The 19,270-nt window shown below is 37.1% G+C and overlaps 1 protein-coding gene across 1 annotated transcript in view; it reads left to right on the top strand.

The window, feature by feature from the left end:
• Positions 1 to 19,270, top strand: part of ITPR2 (inositol 1,4,5-trisphosphate receptor type 2) — a 724,583-nt gene that overhangs the window by 545,883 nt on the left and 159,430 nt on the right. The window contains exons 44-45 of the mRNA XM_007949781.2: positions 4,614 to 4,709; positions 6,234 to 6,356. Coding sequence (XP_007947972.1) covers positions 4,614 to 4,709; positions 6,234 to 6,356 — 219 coding nt within the window. The remainder of the gene's footprint in view (positions 1 to 4,613; positions 4,710 to 6,233; positions 6,357 to 19,270) is intronic.

The following is a 19,270-nucleotide window of genomic DNA, read 5'->3' as shown; positions in this document are numbered from 1 at the left end:
ATAATAAGTCTTGTCCTTTATTTTTTTTATCTCCCTTTTCATAACTGATCTGTGATTATAATGTTCTGAATTTATAAATAGGTGGGTTTATTTTTAAAAAGAATCAGTCTTCCTTTGGGAGAAAATTTTCTGCTAGTGCTGACACTTCTACTTTATTTCTTAGTATATATAACTTCTTGTAGTTTTATGATTCAGATTTCAATAGGTCATTTACCAAATTCCTATATTCCAACATAGTAAAAAAAGAAAAAAAAAGAAGAAGAAGAAGATTGGCTAGAAAAACATACCATATTGCCAATAACATTCCAAAATTGGATCTGTTTTTAAGCTTTTATGTATTGAGCCTGGTGAGCATGGTTCATTACAGAATACTGTTAATGTTACCAGGTCATAGGCTTTGAATTCTGATGGTCAGTTCAGATCATTCTAACAATTTAAACTCGCCATTAATCCTAGACCCATATTATTATTTTTTAACGTGGTTTTTAGGAGATAATAGATTATAATAATGGATATCAGGATTGGTAAAAATCTGTAAAATAAATAAATAAAAATGAAACAGGAAAAAAATTCTCTCCCCTTGTAAAAATAAAAAACTAAAATAGTATCATCATTGTTATCATCATTTATTAAGATTAGTCATTAAAAAGTGCTCTTTGGGCTGTATCTTTGAAAAGAAAAATAATTGGATGAAATTTCGTTATTAAAACTATTTGGTTATTAAAATTATTTCAGTTGAAATAATTTGCACAACCTTAACAAAATGTGTGCAATAATGTCAATGTAGAACAAACTCCTGATTCAATTCAGTATTTCATCTGGTAAGATGTTAACTTTGAGTCACTTAGAAACATCTTAAAGCCACATTGATTCTCTTTCTTTGTGTTCCTATAGAATATTTTATGTTGAGATTTCTACAGAAATACTGTAGAAACACCTCTTGCGTATTTTTTACATCTTTCAATTTTGCCTAAATTCTGTGGTAGTGTATTGAAAACAGAGTATCAGGAAACATCTTTCAAGATGTGTAGGATTCTGAGCTTTTTATATAAGGACTGCTTAACTCTCTGATGCCCATTTTGGATTGTATATTGATTGCATCACACACAATTTTTATATCCATGAAATATCTCTATGTGAAAATGAGACAGTGTATTTATGGACCAAATTATAACTCATCAAAAATAACATAAGCTATTTTAATTCTCTATTAAGCAAAATATGAGTATGAGCTGAAATGGACTGGTTTTGGCCATTTTGAATCAGACAACCATGTGATCTACTATGCCAGAAATGACAGCTTGAAGAAGAATGGCGTGGCATTCATCATCCCAAAGGATGTTTCAAGATCTGTCCTGAAGTACAATGCTGTCAGTGATAGGATAATATCCATATACCTACAAGGAAGACCCGTTAATATGACTATTATTCAAATTTATGTACCAACCACCAAAGCCAAAGATGAAGAAATTGAAGAATTTTATCAACTTCTGCAGTCTGAAATTGACTGAACATGCAATCAGGATGTGATTATTATGACTGGTGACTAGAATGCAAAAGATGGAAACAAAGAAGAATCACTGGTAGTTGGAAAATTTGGCTTTGGTGACAGAAATAATGCTGCAACTCTCACGGTAGAATTTTGCAAGACCAACGACTTGTTCATTGTAAACACCTTTTTTCAACAACACAAATGGTGACTCTACACATGGACTCACCAGATGGAACACACAGGAATCAGATTGACTACATCTGTGGCAAGAGGCGGTGGAAAAGCTCAATATCTTCAGCCAAAACCAGGCCAGGAGTTGATTGCGGAACAGACTATCAACTGCTCATATGCAAGTTCAACTTGAAGTTAAAGACAATTAAAACAAATCCAAGAGAGCCAAAATATGATCTTAAATATATCCCTTCTGAATTTAGAGACCATCTAAAGAATATATTTGATGGCTTGAACACCAATAACCGAAAACCAGAAGAATTGTGGAATGACATCAAGAACATCATCCATGAAGAAAGCAACAGGTCACTAAAAAGACGAGAAAAGAAGAGAAGAGCAAAATGGATGACAGAAGAGACTTTGAAACTTGCCCTTGAGCAGAGAGTAGCTAAAGCAAATGGAAGAAATGCCAAGATAAAAGAATTGAACCAAAGATTCAAAGAACAGCTTGAGAAGACAAAGCCAATTATTATAATGAAATGTGTAAAGACCTGGAGTTAGAAAACCAAAAGGGAAGAACACACTCGGCATTTCTCAAGCTGAACTGAGGAAAAACTTTAAGCCTCGAGTTGCAATATTGAAAGATTCTATGGGCAAAATATTGAATGATGCAGGAAACATCAAAAGAAGATGGCAGGAATACACAGAATCACTGTACCAAAAAGAACTGATCAATGTTCATCCATTTCAGGAGGTGGCATATGATCTAGAACCAATGGTATTGAAAGAGGAAGTCAAAGCTGCAGTGAAGGAATTGGCAAAGAACAAGGCTCCAGGACTTGACGGAATTCCCATTGAGATATTTCAACAAACGGATGCCCCAGTGGAGGCCCTCACTTAGTTATGCCAAGAGATTTGGAAGACAGCTACCTGGCCAATTGACTAGAAGAAATCCATATTTGTACCCATTCCAAAGAAAGGTGATCCCACAGAATGTGGAAATTATCGAACAATATCATTAATATCGCACACAAGTAAGATCTTACTGAGATAATTCAAAAACGGTTGCAGCAGTATATTGACAGAGAACTTCAGAGGTGCAAGCTGGATTCAGAAGAGGACGTGGAACAAGGGATATCATAGCTGCTGTCAGATGGATCTTGGCTCAAGGCAAAGAATACCAGAAAGATGTTTACTTGTGTTTTATTGACTATGGAAAGGCATTTGATTGTGTGGATCATGACAAATTATGGATAACATTGAGAAGAATGGGAATTCCCAAACACTTGAATTGTACTCATGAGGAACCTGTACATTGAGCAGGAGGCTGTCATTCAGACGGAACAAGGGGACACTGCATGGTTTCAAATCAAGAAGGGAGTGCATCAGGGTTGTATCCTTTCCCCACACTTATTCAATCTATATGTTGAGCAAATAATCAGAGAAGCTAGACTATATGAAGAAAAACGTGGCATTAGGATTAGAGGAAGAATCATTAACAACCTGAGATACTCAGATGATACAACTTTGCTTGCTGAAAGTGAGGATGATTTGACGCACTTATTGATGAAGATAAAGAGCATAGTCTGCAGTATGGATTACGTCTCAATATAAAGAAAACAAAAATCCTCACAACTGGACCAATAAGCAGCATCACGATAAATGGAGAAAAGTTTGAGGTTGTCAAAGAATTCACATTGCTTGGTTCTACAATCGATGCCCATGGAAGCAGCAGTCAGAACATTAGACGACCTGTAGCATTGGGAAAGTCAACCACGAAGGAACTGTTTCAAGTGCTGAGGAGCAAGGATGTCTCCTTGAGGACTAAGGTGCGCCTGACACAAGACATGATATTTCCAATTGCCTCATATGCATGTGAGAGCTGGGCAATGAATAAGGAAGACCGAAGAAGAGTTGATGCTTTTGAATTGTGGTGCTGGTGAAGAATGCTGAAAATACCGTGGACTGCTAAAAGAACTAACAGATCTGTCCTGGAGGAAGTGCAGCCAGAATGCTCCTTGGAAGCTAGAATGGCCAGACCTCATCTTACATACTTTGGTCATGTTGTCAGAAGGGACCATTCCCTGAACAAGGAGGTCATGCTTGGTAAGGTGGAGGGTCGATGAATGAGGGGAAGGTCTTCAACAAGATGGATTGGCATGGTAGCTGTGATGATGGGCTCAAGTATAGCAAGGATCATGGTGCTGGTGCAGAGTCAGGTGATGTTTCGTTCTGCTGTGCATGGGGTCGCTATGAGTCAGACACGACTCAATAGCACCTAACAACAACAACAACAATTAAGCAAAAATAGAAAACATTATTATTCTACAACCTAAATAGTAAACACTTTCATATATGCTACCACATAGAGAGACTAGATAAGTAGTTATCAATAAATTTGTATTTTATTTAATGAAATTAACTCAAGAGTTCAGAATTTCACAGATTATTTCTTACTAATCGTTGTTCAAATTTATTTAAAAGTTTTGATTTGCCAATATGTATTAATGTTTCATGTTACAACCAATTATGCTTAAGTCTTTAAATAATGAAACATTTCTGTGATATATGTCATTGATTGCTGTTCCTCTTACTGTCTTGTTAAAATATCATCATAAATATGCCTATTTAGGAAATAGTGACAGAAAATAGGATTATATTTTTATGTATTATGTGGAAAAATCAATTCTGTGTTTAAAGCACCTTTTCACTAATATTTAAAATATCTCTTGTAAAATATAGCACATGATCATTAGTTTTCCTTTGTGTTGACAATGAAGTAAAACATTCCATTTAAAAATGTTAATAAGACAAAAGAAATTGGGAAGAAATTATCAGTTCAAAATTCTGATTAAGAAAGGTTTCTTCAGTCTCAATGGAAACAAAAGCAGGGGATTGTTAATCCATGAAATTGACTTTACATCTGTATTAACTCATTCTCTGTTTCTAGAACAATGCCTCCAAGCTTTTGCTGGCCATTATGGAGAGCAGACATGACAGTGAGAATGCAGAAAGAATTCTTTTTAACATGAGACCCAGGGAACTGGTAAGAAAGCTCTTGAAAGCTGTGTTAATAATGTGTATCCTAAAAGGGACAAGTTTACAGAATGGGATTTTAGGGAAAAAAAAATGTACTGACTTTCACTCCTTTACCAACATGTAATGACACATCTTGACCCACCATTATGAATAATAAAGCTGCATAATAGCAAAGGCCTGTGTGATTTAAGTCCTTAAGACTTCACTAGTTTTATCCACTCCAAACACTTTTCTTAACCATTTGTTATACTCCACTAAACTATCTGCAAATGCTTTTTGCCAGGAAAAGAAATTTGCATTAGTTTAATGGTATATTTGAATATATAGAAAAGATGTGTAAAAAATATTTGTACCTCTCAGAAATTTATTTATACCTTCTTTCTTAAAAATAAAGTTTTTATAAAGTTCTTGTCAGTGAAATGTCATGCAATACTTGGCCTACAGGAAATTGTGCAGAGCCATGGTAGGGATTCCACAGAGATCACTAGTGTGTCTTCCTGTTGTAGAACTTATGATTTCTTCCCCACTCATGTCCTGCAAAGTATGAAGTAGTATAGGTATGCCTTAAAGGCATTGAGTTTTCAGAAAACTTGACAAAATGCTTAAATAATATAGTCCAATAGTAAAGTCCCACTCACATCAGCACTCATGTTGTGGGTGTGCTGGGCAAATCATGTGAAAGACTGGTACCACACTGACTTGTTCTCTCCTTTCTAGTGAAGAATGGAGCTGAAGGGAGGTAGATAGGGAGAGAGATAAGATGTGGTTCTATTTAGTGTATATTTAATGAGGGATTATTATCTATAAAGAAGTGAGTTAAGAGGAGCAAGGTATTCCCTCTATTTATGGTCAAATGGATCAATGAGAATATGTTCAACCAACTTTGGTGAGCCAACAGCACTCCACAATAGCCCCTTGAAAATGTAATTCCTCCATCTAAAGTACATTTGCCCTATCATCCACTTTCCCCTGAAGGCCCATGCTTTACCTCTTTCCTTAGAGTGAGGTACCCCTGTTCTATGCTTCTTTGACAGCTCACACTCAACCCCGCTGTAATACTGACCACACTCTGCTGTGTTTGCCTCTTTACTTGCTGTCTCTCTTACTCGGCAGTAAGTTCCTTGAGGGCCAACACTCTACCGCCGTTTTCACTCTTGGATCCTCAGTGCCCAGTACAACGTCGAGCTCAAAATCTGCTCTTATCTACTAGGTTCTTAGTAAATAATTGATGCTCATTAGGCTTCCAAATCTCTTAATTTGTGTATTGGAACTTTAAGCCTATTAACATTCAGAAATCAAAGGAAAAGTTTCCAAGGAAAATAGGGAAGGTTGTAGGAAAATACTCCCTTGTTGGATGTAAAGTTGTTAAATAAAATTGATTTTCAAGGTCATTTTCTTTTAGAGCCCTTTTATACTTTTTGTGTTTCATGAAGCTTTCCAATTTTTAATTATGTCTCCTAAACAATGTAGAATGTGTGTTGTTTTGTAGTACCTCAGGTCTCTGTTTCTTTCTTTCTTTTTTTTTTAATAGGTGGATGTGATGAAGAATGCCTATAACCAGGGATTAGAATGTGATCATGGGGATGATGAGGGCGGAGATGATGGCGTTTCCCCAAAAGATGTTGGACACAATATCTACATTCTGGCCCACCAGGTGTCACATTTTATACCTTTATATATATATTCATTAATCCGAACAATCATATTTTGTGTTGATGATTCATTACCATATTTCCAAGTTCTAGTTCCATCATTTGTTTGGAATTTGCCCTCCTAGGTCTGGGCCAAAGAGGGAGACAAGCTCCCACATGCTGATTATGCTCTCCAGGGATGAGCTAGGAGACAACCCATGAGAAAACAATATTTGGCTCCAAAAACTGCTGGGCCAGGAGGGACGAGACAGTCTCTCAGCCTCGAGCCTGAGGACTAGGTAAACCATGGTAACAAACAGAAATCCTAGAGGAGAGAGAAGGGGAGGTTGTTGAGAAGACAGTGTAAAGTGTGGGGTAAATTCTGGTTTAATGAGAACAAGACTTGCTGGTGGCTTCTGGCCTCATTGAATTATAGCCATAAAATAGCAGTTTTTAATTGGTTTCCATTGAACTTCTAACAAATATGAGACTAAATTTTAAATTCTTTTGAAGAAACCACTTCAGTTTTATAATAACTTATGAAAACAGGTGCTTGAGAAGTGTCACTTGATTAATTCCATTAGCATGAAGTACAACTTTAGATTTGCATCTTGTAATACAGATTTGGGAGCTCTGGTAGCATAGCGCCTAAGGCACTTGACTGCTAACCAGAAGGCTGGTGGATCAAACCCACCAGCCATTCCTCGGAAGGAAGGTTGGGCAATCTATTTCCATAATGATACTGCCTCAGACACCCAAGGAGGGGTGGCTATGAGTGGGGTCCAACTCAATGGCACATAACAACAACAACGCAAAAACAATATAGATTTGTTTAGAAGTTAAAAATATTAAACATATGTATGCCAATTTGATTTTATCTGTAATATCTCCCTCAGTTTTATATAATGAAGTGCAAACTTTGTAGTCTTTCACAAAGTCTTTCTCTTCCACTGTCACCCTCTCCCTTTTCCTGCTTCCCACTATATCTTATCAGTTGATTGAAGAACGGTTGCTAGATAGATCTTGAGAGATTCTATTTTAAAGGTTGCTCTTTAAACTCTCCTTGCACTTCTCTATCCTTAGAGTATGCAAATAAATGAGTATAATTTTTACCACAACTTCAGGGAATTCTAAAATATATAAAGAAAAGAAGCTTTTGTTTTGTAAAATACTTGGGTCATTGAGAAGATGTTAGAGCTCATAATGTAGCAAAATGCATAAATAGACAAGAATAAGATGAGGGCAGATGAGCTGCAGCTAGAAAGACAAAAGAGCATTTTAGGTATTGAGGAACTGAAAGCTAAGATGAAGGACAAGTGGAAGGAGTAGAAGACAAAGGTTTCACCTGTGGAAACCACTCCTGAGGAAAATGTGTAGTTTTAGAGCAAAAGAGAAAGGTGACAGGAATTGAGTCAAACTAGGACAGGAATGATTAGAGATTTAATATGAATGGAAAGAAAAAAAATCATAGATTGTGAATTAAAATCATATTGGTTTGTAGAAGGAATAAAGAAATGCAGTGACATACCATTTGTAGAGAGGTAAGTTGTTACTTCAAAAGCTGTAGCATTGTGGAAGGAAAAATCTTAAAATCTAAAATCTTAGAAGGAGATAAGGGAATACAGCTACCCATATTTTCTTGACTAAAAGCTAGTTTTGTTCTGTGTTGTGAAGTGGTTGGCCCCTCTGGCTTGTGAGTGTCTTCTGAGTGAGGACTGACCATGAAGCTGTTATGCATGAATGAACAACCAAATCTGCTCAATCAGTCCTGGAACCAGTGAAGTGACAAATGTTCAAAACAGAACACTCTACATCTAGGAAGAAAAAAGTTTAAAAAAGTAACCTCCAATTACCAGTAATTAGGGATAACAATGAAAACGTCAAGGCTCAAGAAAAAATATATTTTAGTCAGTTCCATTATAAGCAGACTAAGTATGCAACAACATAACCATTGCTGTGGAGTTGGATCCCACTTATAGTGACCCCTCCTTGGGTTTCTGAGCTGGTATCACTACGGAACTAGATTATCCATCCTTCCTTCCAAGGAGTGCTGGTGAGTTTGAACCACCAGCCTTCTGGTTAGCAGAGTAGTGAGGTGGGCAGGATCAATTCTTTCAAGTTGATTTTGTCTGAAACAGAAGCTTTGAACGTATATGAATAGGATGTGTTGACCAAGCAAAACACAGTATAGAAAGTCCTAACTGGATGAGGAAGTCAGCCCCAGGGTTACAGGTGAGGAGAGACAGCTGACTGGGAGAGATCCATATTTGTGCCCATTCCAAAGAAAGGTGATCCCACACAATGTGGAAATTATAGAACAATATCATTAATATCGCACACAAGTAAGATCTTACTGAAGATACTTCAGAAACGTTTGCAGCAGTATATTGACAGAGAAGTTCCAGAGGTTCAAGCCGGATTCAGAAGAGGACGTGGAACAAGGCATATCATAGCTGTTGTCAGATGGATCTTGGCTCAAGGCAGGGAATACCAGAAAGATGTTTACTTGTGTTTTATTGACTATGCAAAGGCATTTGATTGTGTGGATCATGACAAATTATGGATAACATTGAGAAGAGTGGGAATTCCCGAGCACTTGATTGTACTCATGAGGAATCTGTACCTTGACCAGGAGGCTGTTGTTCGAACAGAACAAGGGGACACTACATGGTTTAAAATCAAAAAGGGAGTGCATCAGGGATGTATTCTTTCTCCACACTTATTCAATCTATATGCTGAGCAAATAATCCGAGAAGCTGGACTATATGAAGAAAAACGTGGTATCAGGATTGGAGGAAGAATCATTAACAACCTGAGATACGCAGACGATATACAACTTTGCTTGCTGAAAGTGAGGATGACTTAAGGCACCTACTGATGAAGGTTGAAGAATACAGTCTGCAGTATGGATTACGTCTCGATATAAAGAAAACAAAAATCCTCACAACTGGACCAATGAGCAGCATCACAATAAATGGAGAGAAGATTGAGGTTGTCAAAGAATTCACATTGCTTGGATCCACAATCGATGCCAATGGAAGCAGCAGTCAGGACATTAGACGACGTGTAGCATTGAGAAAGTCAACTGCGAAGGAACTGTTTCAAGTGCTGAGGAGCAAGGATATCTCCTTGAGGACTAAGGTGCGCCTGACACAAGCCATGGTATTTCCAATTGCCTCGTATGCATGTGAGAGCTGGACAGTGAATAAGGAAGACCGAAGAAGAGTTGATGCTTTTGAGTTGTGGTGCTGGCGAAGAATGCTGAAAGTACCGTGGACTGCTAAAAGACCTAACAGATCTGTCCTGGAGGAAGTGCAGCCAGAATGCTCCTTGGAAGCAAGAATGGCCAGACTTCGTCTCACCTATTTTGGTCATGTTGTCAGAAGGGACCATTCCCTGGAGAAGGATGTCATGCTTGGTAGGGTGGAGGGTTGATGAAAGAGGGGGAGGCCTTTAACGAGATGGATTGACACAGTGGCTGCAATGATGGGCTCAAGTATAGCAGGGATTGTGGGGCTGGCGCGGGATCGGGCAGTGTTTCGTTCTGCTGTGCATGGGGTCGCTATGAGTCAGAAATGACTCGACGGCATTTAACAACAACAACAACTGGATGAGGCAGATTGAAGATTCCTGAAGAAATGGATAGAATGATATTTATTGGGACACCTATTTGCTGGCTCTTTTCCATTTTTCCCACTGACTTAAGACACTGTCTTTTAAAATGTGTACAAGTTAATGGAAACATTTTTAGCTGTTGGCATTTTATTCTTTAAAAAGAAAATAATAATATCTACTTACTGTATGCACTCACATGCTGTGTTATATGGTGGTGTAATGGTTAAGCACTTGGCTTCTAACCTCAGGGCTGGCAGTTCAAACCTACCAGCTGCTCTGTGGGAGAAAAATGTGGCAATCTGCTTCTGTAAAAAATTACAGTCTTAGAAACCCTATGGAGCAATTCTACCCTGTCCTATAGAGTCACTATGAGTCAGTTCATCTGAATGGCGCACAACAATAGCATGTTATGCTGAATGTTGGAGATACTGAGATGAGTAAGAATTTTCTTATATCCTTGATGAACAAGTAAAGCTTAATGTACTGATGTACTGGGTTCATGTTCTTAGATTGCCTTGGGTACAAGGACATTGCAGAGAAGTAATAGGCCTCCTTTTTAAATCCTCATGTTCAAGTATTGGTACTTATTTCTATAAGGTAATCAAAGCAGTGGTGTCTGTGACACAAAATCATAATTTTTTTTTTTCACAGACATGCTTTCCTCTCTACTCATGATAAGTTTTTCTTGCGTTTGTATGTAAGTGGCAGTGTAAATTTAAACTACTATCTACTTTATAACTATTGCAGTAACACAGGCGTCATTATCTTGCATTATCTTAAATTTATTTTCTGCGGTGTAACTCAAGGTGATTCTCTGGGGTTCTTTCTCTCACAGAAGAGAGCCCACACTGTTCTCTTGATTTATCCAGAAGTGACTCCTTTGACTTTCTCTAGACTAGAGTATTATACTTGGTTTCTTCAGAGGCTGACCATGGTTGCCAAGTTCCTTATGAACCTTGTTGTCTAAACAGTTCCCACACCGCGAGGCACGAATGCAAATGAGTGGTGTATGTAAGCTTTGCTTCAGAAGTAGCTGTTCTCCAGGGGTTTGCTTGAGTCCAGGCTTCACTGTTTTCACTGTGGATATGGAATCTTTTGGCTCCTGCATGCAAATGACCGTGCAGATTGGTTTCTGCCTTTGCACATTTCAGTAATTCCAAAACCAAGACTCAACTTCCTCCTTGTTTTACTATAATCATCTTTTGTACAGACAGTTTATTTTGGTGCTTTCAGACTTTCAATTTTTGTTGTTATTCTTTTCAGGGTAGTGATGTAGTTCTGCTTTTTCTACCATGACATTCTTTTTGGCCCTTCCTGTGGTTAGTGTTACAAGAAACAAATAATGCTTCTTGTAAATGTCTTCTCTGAGCTACAGAAAAGTATAAATATATCAAAAAGGGATTTTTTTTTAGTTAGAATGCTACAGAATTGTTTAGAGAATGTCCTTAAAATGCAGCTTTTTGTCCTTTTTGACTTTCCTTCTTGCATGCTCTGCTCTCTCTCTTCACTCTAGCCTTGGTGCTTTATTGTCTGCTGTTTTATTCCTTTTCTGTTCCTTCTCACTCTTCTTTATTCTTGCCTCTCAATCTAGAGCATTGTTCAATATTTTGTGTATGTTTAACATACATTAAACCATATTTTTTTCTCTCTGGTTCCATGTGGCAATTTCAGGTTTTCTGTCTGAGACCCTCTGTTGTAATATCTAGAAAGAAGTGAGTAAGGAGCTCTGGTGGTGCAGTGGTTAAAGCATTTGGCTGCTAAATAAAAGGTTGGCAATTTGGACCCACCGGCCACCCCATGGGAGAAAGATGAAGCTTCTGCTTCTGTAAAGAGACAATTCTGTAAACTTTGTAATAAAACAGCTCTATGGGGCAGTTCTATTCTGTCCTTTGGATCACTATGAGTTGGATTCAACTTGATGGCAGTGGGTTTTTGGTCTGGAAGATGTGAGTCCCTGAGTTGTGCAAATGATTAAGTGCTTGACTGCTAGATGAAAAGTTGGTGGTTCAAACCCACCCAGAGAGGCCTTGGAAGACAGGCTTGGTAGTTTGGTTCTGAAAGGTCACAGTCTTGAAAACCCTATGGAGCCATTCTACTCTGCAGTGTGAGTCTGAATTGACTCAACAGCAACAGAAGTTAGAGGTACACAGAGAAATATTATATATTATGCCAAAAAAAAAAAAAAAAAAACCCACTGCCATGAGTTGATTCTGACTCGTGATCCCCATTGGATTTCCAAGGCTGCAAATCTTTATGGAAGTACATTGCCTTATCTTCTTCCCACAGAACAGCTGGTGAGCTTGAACCCAACTTTCTGGTTAGCAGCCAAATGCCTTAACCACTCTGCCACCAGAGCTCTTATATACTGTTCAGGATAGGAAAAATATTAGATAGTAAGCTTGTGTAGAAAGCACAAATAAATTCTGGCTCATGAGTCAATAGAGAATGGATCACTTTAATTGGTTACATGAAATTCTTTTTAAAATCTAGGCTTTACTAAATTGCATGAGCATTTTTTTTCATAGTACTAAATGGTCTTTGAAAACATAATTTTAATGTCTGCATAATTGTTCATCATTTGAATGTACCATAATTTATTTAATCACTCCTTATTGTTAGACAGTTAGGTTTCTAATGTTTTTGAATTATAAATTATGCTGTGATTAACATCCTTATATGTTAATCTTTGTCTGCTGCACTGATTATTTCCCTAGGATAAATTCCAACAAGTTTAATTATGAGTCACAGAGTAGTAACTATTTTTTGGTTCTTGATGCATTTTAGAACACTGTTTTCCATAGTGTAGCATGGTACTCTTCCTGCTGAATCCTCAAATAATTACCATAAAAAAATCTTTGCCAAATTGATAGCTTAGAATATAGTGATCATTTAACAAATGCTTGTTGAATGAATGAATGAATTATCAATTTAATCCACATCTTTTGTATTCCTAGTAAGACCAGCTATCTTTTCATGTGCTCTTTGGTCATTTTCATTTCTTTTTTAGATTACTTGAACATGTATTTATCCATTTTTCCCTTGAGGTTCAGTTTTTCTTCATAAATTAAGCTTAAGGATAAGTCAGTCATATGGTTGTACCTATTCCTGATTCATTTGCTTTTTAAAGTTTTGATGATAGTGTCCTTCTGCCATATTGAAATCCATTAAACACTCTCTTAGATATCTTTCTAATGTGCAATGAATACTATGCAGGTCATAATGCAGAAATAGTTAAAAAGGAAGAACAATTTTATCTCTTAAAATATATTCCAAAATTTAGTAGTAAAAGTAGTAGTAACTGGCCCATGAGAGCACAGGTTTGTAGGAGCTAAGTGTGCCTGCTGTAGAGTATGAGTCACAGGGAGAACGTTAGTAGGAGGTATTATGGCTGTAAACTCAATCACCTTCAGTTTCAGACAGGTCATGTGAACCAGTGAGCTGGAGACAGGTCAGGGGCTGGGACATGGTGATACCTTCAAAAGAAGGCAGCCATTACCTCCACTGACTTGCCCTAGATTTCTACATCTGAGATTTCAAAAGAAGGCTCTTTTATTTTTAAAACGTGAAATCTCCTAGTTTTTAAAAGTTAAAATTTTAAAAATCACTGAACATGCCAAACAAAACTTACCAACAAGCTGAATGCAGCCCTTAGTTTGCCACTTGTGGAGGAAAGGATCCAAATTCTTCATTAATCCCTTCCTTCAATTGAATAGATTTATTAAAATGCTTACCAGATGCTGAGAACACTGTTGGATGCTAGGAATGCAGTAGTAAAGACCAACAAGTGGTCATCTCTCAAGGAATTTACATTCTTGCTGGGAGCAATGGAGAGTACACAAATAAACCAGAAAGGTAGCTGATAGTGATGATGATGTTGTTGGTTGTGATGGTTGTCATGAGTCCTTCAAAACCATGGTGACCCTATGTGTGCAAAGTAGAACTGGCTTCATAGGGTTTTCAAGGCTGCAACCTTTTGGAAGTAGATCACCAACCCTGTCTTTTGATGTGCCTCTGGGTAGGTTTAAACTTCCAGTCTTTCATCCAGCAGAGTCACTTAACCATTTGCACACACACACACTTGCCTCCTCCCCGCCATGGGTCTCCTAGCAGATATTTATACAATTTTCTGAAGTGAGTAAGCATAGAATGTAATGAAAGACAGTAACTAGAGGCTACTTTAGATTGGAGATCAGAAGGACTTTCTCTGAGAAACTGAAATTGAAGCTATATCTAAGTGAAAAGAGAAAGCCAGCAGTATAAGTTAGGGGTTGAAGAAAGCATGCTGATAATATTTTTATGTAATACATATACCAGGTAAGATTCATAACATCCTGCAAAAATGATACTAGCATACTGGTAGTCAAGGATGTTTTTCAACTGTTGTCAACTTTCTTTTTAATTTTATGGATAACTCTTTGCCAATCTTGTCAATAAAGTCTACATAGACAGAGCCCTAAGTATCTTCTCCTTGCCAGATACTTTTCTTACTTTTTTTCCTGATACTATCTCTCCCTGATATTAACAGAGTATCTCCTGTTCTTAAAATTCATTTTAGTATTGTCTTATTTCCTTTAAGATCCAAATAGAGAACTATCCAATTTCCTATATAGATTGCTATCAACAATGACCTTTTGAGTTTTGAATTCTCTCTGGTAGCACAGTGCCTAAGGCACTTGACTGCTAACTAGAAGGCTGGCGGTTCAAACCCACCAGCTGTTCCTTGAAATGAAGACTGGCCAATCTACTTCCATAGTGAAACTACCTTGGAAACCCCAGGAGGGGTCGCTATGAGTCAGGTCCAACTCGAGGCACGTTACAGCAACACAACAACAAATCTGCTATGTTCATTTATACACACTAGCTTATGCCATATATCATTCTAGAATTGTTCTTTAATTATTGCATGTATGCATGTCAATACTTAATTAGTAGTGGGATCACAAAAGCTGAGCATCTGTGGAGCTACAGTTAAAAAGAAACTTTCCAAAACGTGGCAAAAAAATTCAGATATATATATATGAAAAATATTTGGTATAATATATTTAAATGCTCTAATAGACATTTACATATCTTTGCAAAGAAATAGAGAATCTTTAGGTTACTTCCATTCATGTGACCTTTCAAATTAATGGCTAGTGGGGACAATAAAAAATGCAATCCAAGAAACTGATTGAAATTAAGCTCTCTAATTGTTAGTTTAGTGTAAGGATCTGAAGCCAAGTTCAGTGGAAGCATTATTTTTCTGCTTAATATTCCATGTTCGGTCAATAAATATTTATTTCTAAGTGACTAATTAGTGGAGCAGTGATCTGAATTCTAGCAGTGTAGAAGGCCTTTTCTGTGTCTACTATTATAGTTCTCTGACTTCAATTGTGTACATTGAGTTTAAAGTTCATTAGGAGAGCTAGAGATACCAGTTGGGTTTTTTTCTATTGTTATTATTATTTTCCACACAGGAAAATATATAGCATTTCCTAGCATATTTCAGACCCTTGGGTAGTTACCATACCCACAACCAAAGCCAATATCTATTTTCTTTCAGGGAAGAGAGAGGATGGTAGGAATGGCCATTGTGGTATATCTATATCTATATATCTATATGTATATATAGAGAGAGATACATTATTTGGCGGGGAGGGGTGATTTGGGTGAAAGTTTACAGAGCAAATTCACTTTCCATACAATAGTTCATATACATTTTATTTCATAATATTGATTACAATCTCCATAATATAATAGCTCTGATCCCACTTCTTCCCTGTGATTACCTTTTCTCTCTGTCTTTCTTTCCTATGCATTCCTGCCCTCTGAGCTATCTCCCTATGAGAATACTGCCCTTCTGATCACCCATGGTTGATTGTTCTAAGGAGTGTACCTACCTGGTATAAATGTTCACCTTATATGCCTATCTTTTGTTTGGCTGGAAGCCACAGGAGTGAGTTCAGTTCCAGACCTGAAGGGTGACTCGGGGTCATATATCAGGTTTCACCAGTCTCTATAGACTTGTAAGCCTGCTTTTTTTTTAAAAAAAAAAAAAAAAGATTTTGAGTTTTGTGCCACAGTTTTCTCCCACTCTATCCAATATCTTCTATTCTGATCCCTGTTCAAGTTTACTATGGTAGCCAGGCGCTATCTAGTTCTTCTGGTATCAGGGTCCTGTAGGCTGAGGTTCGCATGGTCCACTAGTCCCTTGGACTAGTTGCTTCTATGCATCTTTCATTTTCTTTTTCTTCTTTGCTCCGGATGAGGAGAGACCAATTATTGCATCTCCAATGGCTACTTGCAAGCTTTTGAGACCCCAGTCGCTACTCACCAAAGTAGGATGTAGAACAATGTTTTTGTATACTATGTTATGCCAGTTGAGCTTGATGTCCCCTGAGACCATGGTCCTGAGCCTGTGGGCTCAGTGACTCACTCCTTAAATATTTCTGGCTGTGGCTAAGATGTTATCAGAACTTTGTCCTGTTAGCTCTACTATATATAGGGACATTCTTATAACACGTACAAACACATACGTAGAAATATCATCAGCCAAACTTATATATGGTCATGGGTACATTCCCTTTTGCCTAGACATACCTCATCATTTAGCCTGTCTACCTATGTATCCACCTATAGATTAATGTTTATTATTATTCATAATGTATTGTGTATGTAAAATTGTTTATCTTTGTTGTCTGTACCTCCTGTGTACCTCTCTGTGTCCTCCTCTTCCTTAATGTTATTGTGTTGGTCACTCACTTTTGGTGTATTGCCTTCCCATCACCCAAATTAATACTTGTCTCTTACCTTTCTAGCAAGTTTCCCTCCCCTCTCTCCTCATCACTGGTAAACAGCAAAGAAAGTTTCCTTCCATATACAAACCTTTCCTTTTTACAATAGTGGATTAATACAATATTTGTCCTTCTGTGATTGACTTATTTCACTCAGCATAATGTCCTCCAAGTTCATCCACATTAGAAAGTGTTTCATGAATTCTTCATTATCTTTAATGTTGCACAGTATTCCATTGTGTGTATGTACCACACTTTGGTTATCCATTCCTCCACTGATGCACACTTAGGTTGTTTCTATCTCTTTGCTATTGAGAATAGTGCTGTGATGAACATGGGTATGTATGTATCTATTCATGTGCTGGCTCTTGGTCTTTGGAATATATACCTTGTAATGGGCTTTCTGAATCAAATGGTATTACTATTTCCAACTTTTTAATGAATTGCCATACCATTTTCCACAGTGGTTATATCATTTTACAGTCCCACCAGCAGTGTATGAGAGTCCTAATCTTTCTACATCCTTGCCAGCATTTGTTACTTTCTGCCTTGTTGAACTTTGCTATTATAGCTGGAGTGAGATGCTGTCTTGTTGTTTTGATTTTCATCTCTCTAATGTCTAATAACAAACATTTCTTCATGTGTTTGTTGGCTGCCTGAATATCTTCTTTGGTGAAATGTCTGTTCATGTCTTCTGCCCATTTTTTAAATTAGATTGCTTGTCTTTTTGGTGTTGAGGTATTAGAGTTTTCTATAAATTTTACAGATAAGTCCCTTGTCAGATATGTCCTTGCCAAGTAATTTTTCCCAATCTGTAGGTTCTCTTTTTACTCTTTAGGAGAAGTCTTCTGATGTACATAAGAATTAATTTTTAGAAGGTCCCAGCCACCTAGTTTACCTTTTGCTATTTGTGCATTTTCACTTATGTTTGGTAGTCTATTAATACCATATACTAGGGCCCCTAACTTTTTTTCTTTGATGAACTTTATAGTATTAGGTTTTACATTTAACTCTTTGATCCATCATCTGTAGTTAGTTTTTGTGTGTGATGTGAACTATAGATCTTTGCCAGCACCATTGGTTAAAGAGCCTATCCTTTCCCCATTGAATGGATTTTGGTCCTTTGTCAAACATCAGCTGAGCATAGGTGGATGGATCTATTTCTGGGTTCTCAATTCTGTTCCACTGGTCTATGTGTCTGTCATTGTACTAATATCAGGCTATTTTGACAACTGTGGCTGTATAGTATATTTTGAGATTGTGGAGTGTCAAACTTCCTAGTTTATTGTTCTTCTTCAGTAGTGCTTTGCTTATCTGAGGGCTCTTTCCTTTCCATATAAAATTAGTGATTGTTTTTTTCCCATGTCCTTAAAGAATGCTGATGTAATTTGGATTTGGATTGCATTGAATGTACAGATTGCTTTGGGTAGTATTGGCTTTTTCACAGAGTTCTGTTTTCTTATCCATGAGCATGGTATATTCTTCCATTTATATAGATCTCATATAGTTTATTGTAGTAGTGTTTTGTAGTTTTCTTTTTATAGGTCTTTTGTATCCCTGGTAAGATTTATTCCCAAGTATTTTATCTTTTTTGTTAGCTAGTATAAATGGTAGGAACTCTAGTGGCATAGTGCCTAAGGCATTTGACTGCTAACCAGAAGGCTGTGAGTTCAAACCCACCAGCACTCCTCGGAAGGAAGGTTGGGCAATCTACTTCCATAGTGATACTGCCTCAAAAATCCAAGGTGGGGTTACTATGCATTGGATCCGACTCGATGGCAGTGGGTACAATAAATGGTATTGATTTCCTTATTTCCTTGTCAAAGATCCCTTAGCTAGTACTGAAGAATCCAACTGATTTTTGGATGTTGATCTTGTATCCTGTCATTATACTAAATCTTTCATTAGTTCCAGGCCATAGTAACATTTTAAGGAGTGGAGTTCTTTGTGTCATACTAAAGAAAGTTGCTACATGATCTAATAGTCCTCATTAGTCTATTTTTCCTTAAAAATCATATTTCATAATTTATTCCTTGAACTATATTTGTTTTAAGGAATATGCATATAAATCACCCTAGATAGCTAACTTTTATTTGTTAGTAAAATCATAGGATATATATATATATATATATATATATTTAAAATATTTTGTTTAGAGACTTTACCTCTTGCAGTTTTCTATTTTCTTTATTGCTAATACATAGGAACCAGCATTGCTTCATTTACTTTATTTGTAGAAACAGATGGATGGGTTTATAATTGGATACATAACTTCTATCATTAATATTTTTGAAATATTTATAAGTAACTTAAAATTACTTCAGGTGCTCTAGTGGCATCGTGGTTAAGGCATTTGGCTGTTAACCAGGTCAGTGGTTCTAACCCTTCAGCCTCTCCACAGGAGAAAGATGAGGCAGTCTACTTCCATAAAGATTCACAGGCTTAGAAACCTGGTGGGGCAGTTCTACTTTATCCTATAGGTTCACTATGAGTTGGAATCAACTCAGTGGCAGTGGGAGTTTTTTGATGCAATTACTTCATCTTTATTA

This window comes from Orycteropus afer, unplaced genomic scaffold (assembly GCF_000298275.1).
Source record: "Orycteropus afer afer isolate SDZICR_OR568_19922 unplaced genomic scaffold, OryAfe1.0 scaffold00254, whole genome shotgun sequence".
In the NCBI taxonomy this organism is placed as follows: Eukaryota; Metazoa; Chordata; class Mammalia; order Tubulidentata; family Orycteropodidae; genus Orycteropus; species Orycteropus afer.
The sequence above is the reverse complement of the archived record's forward strand: the minus strand, read 5'-3'. Positions and strand labels throughout refer to the sequence as shown.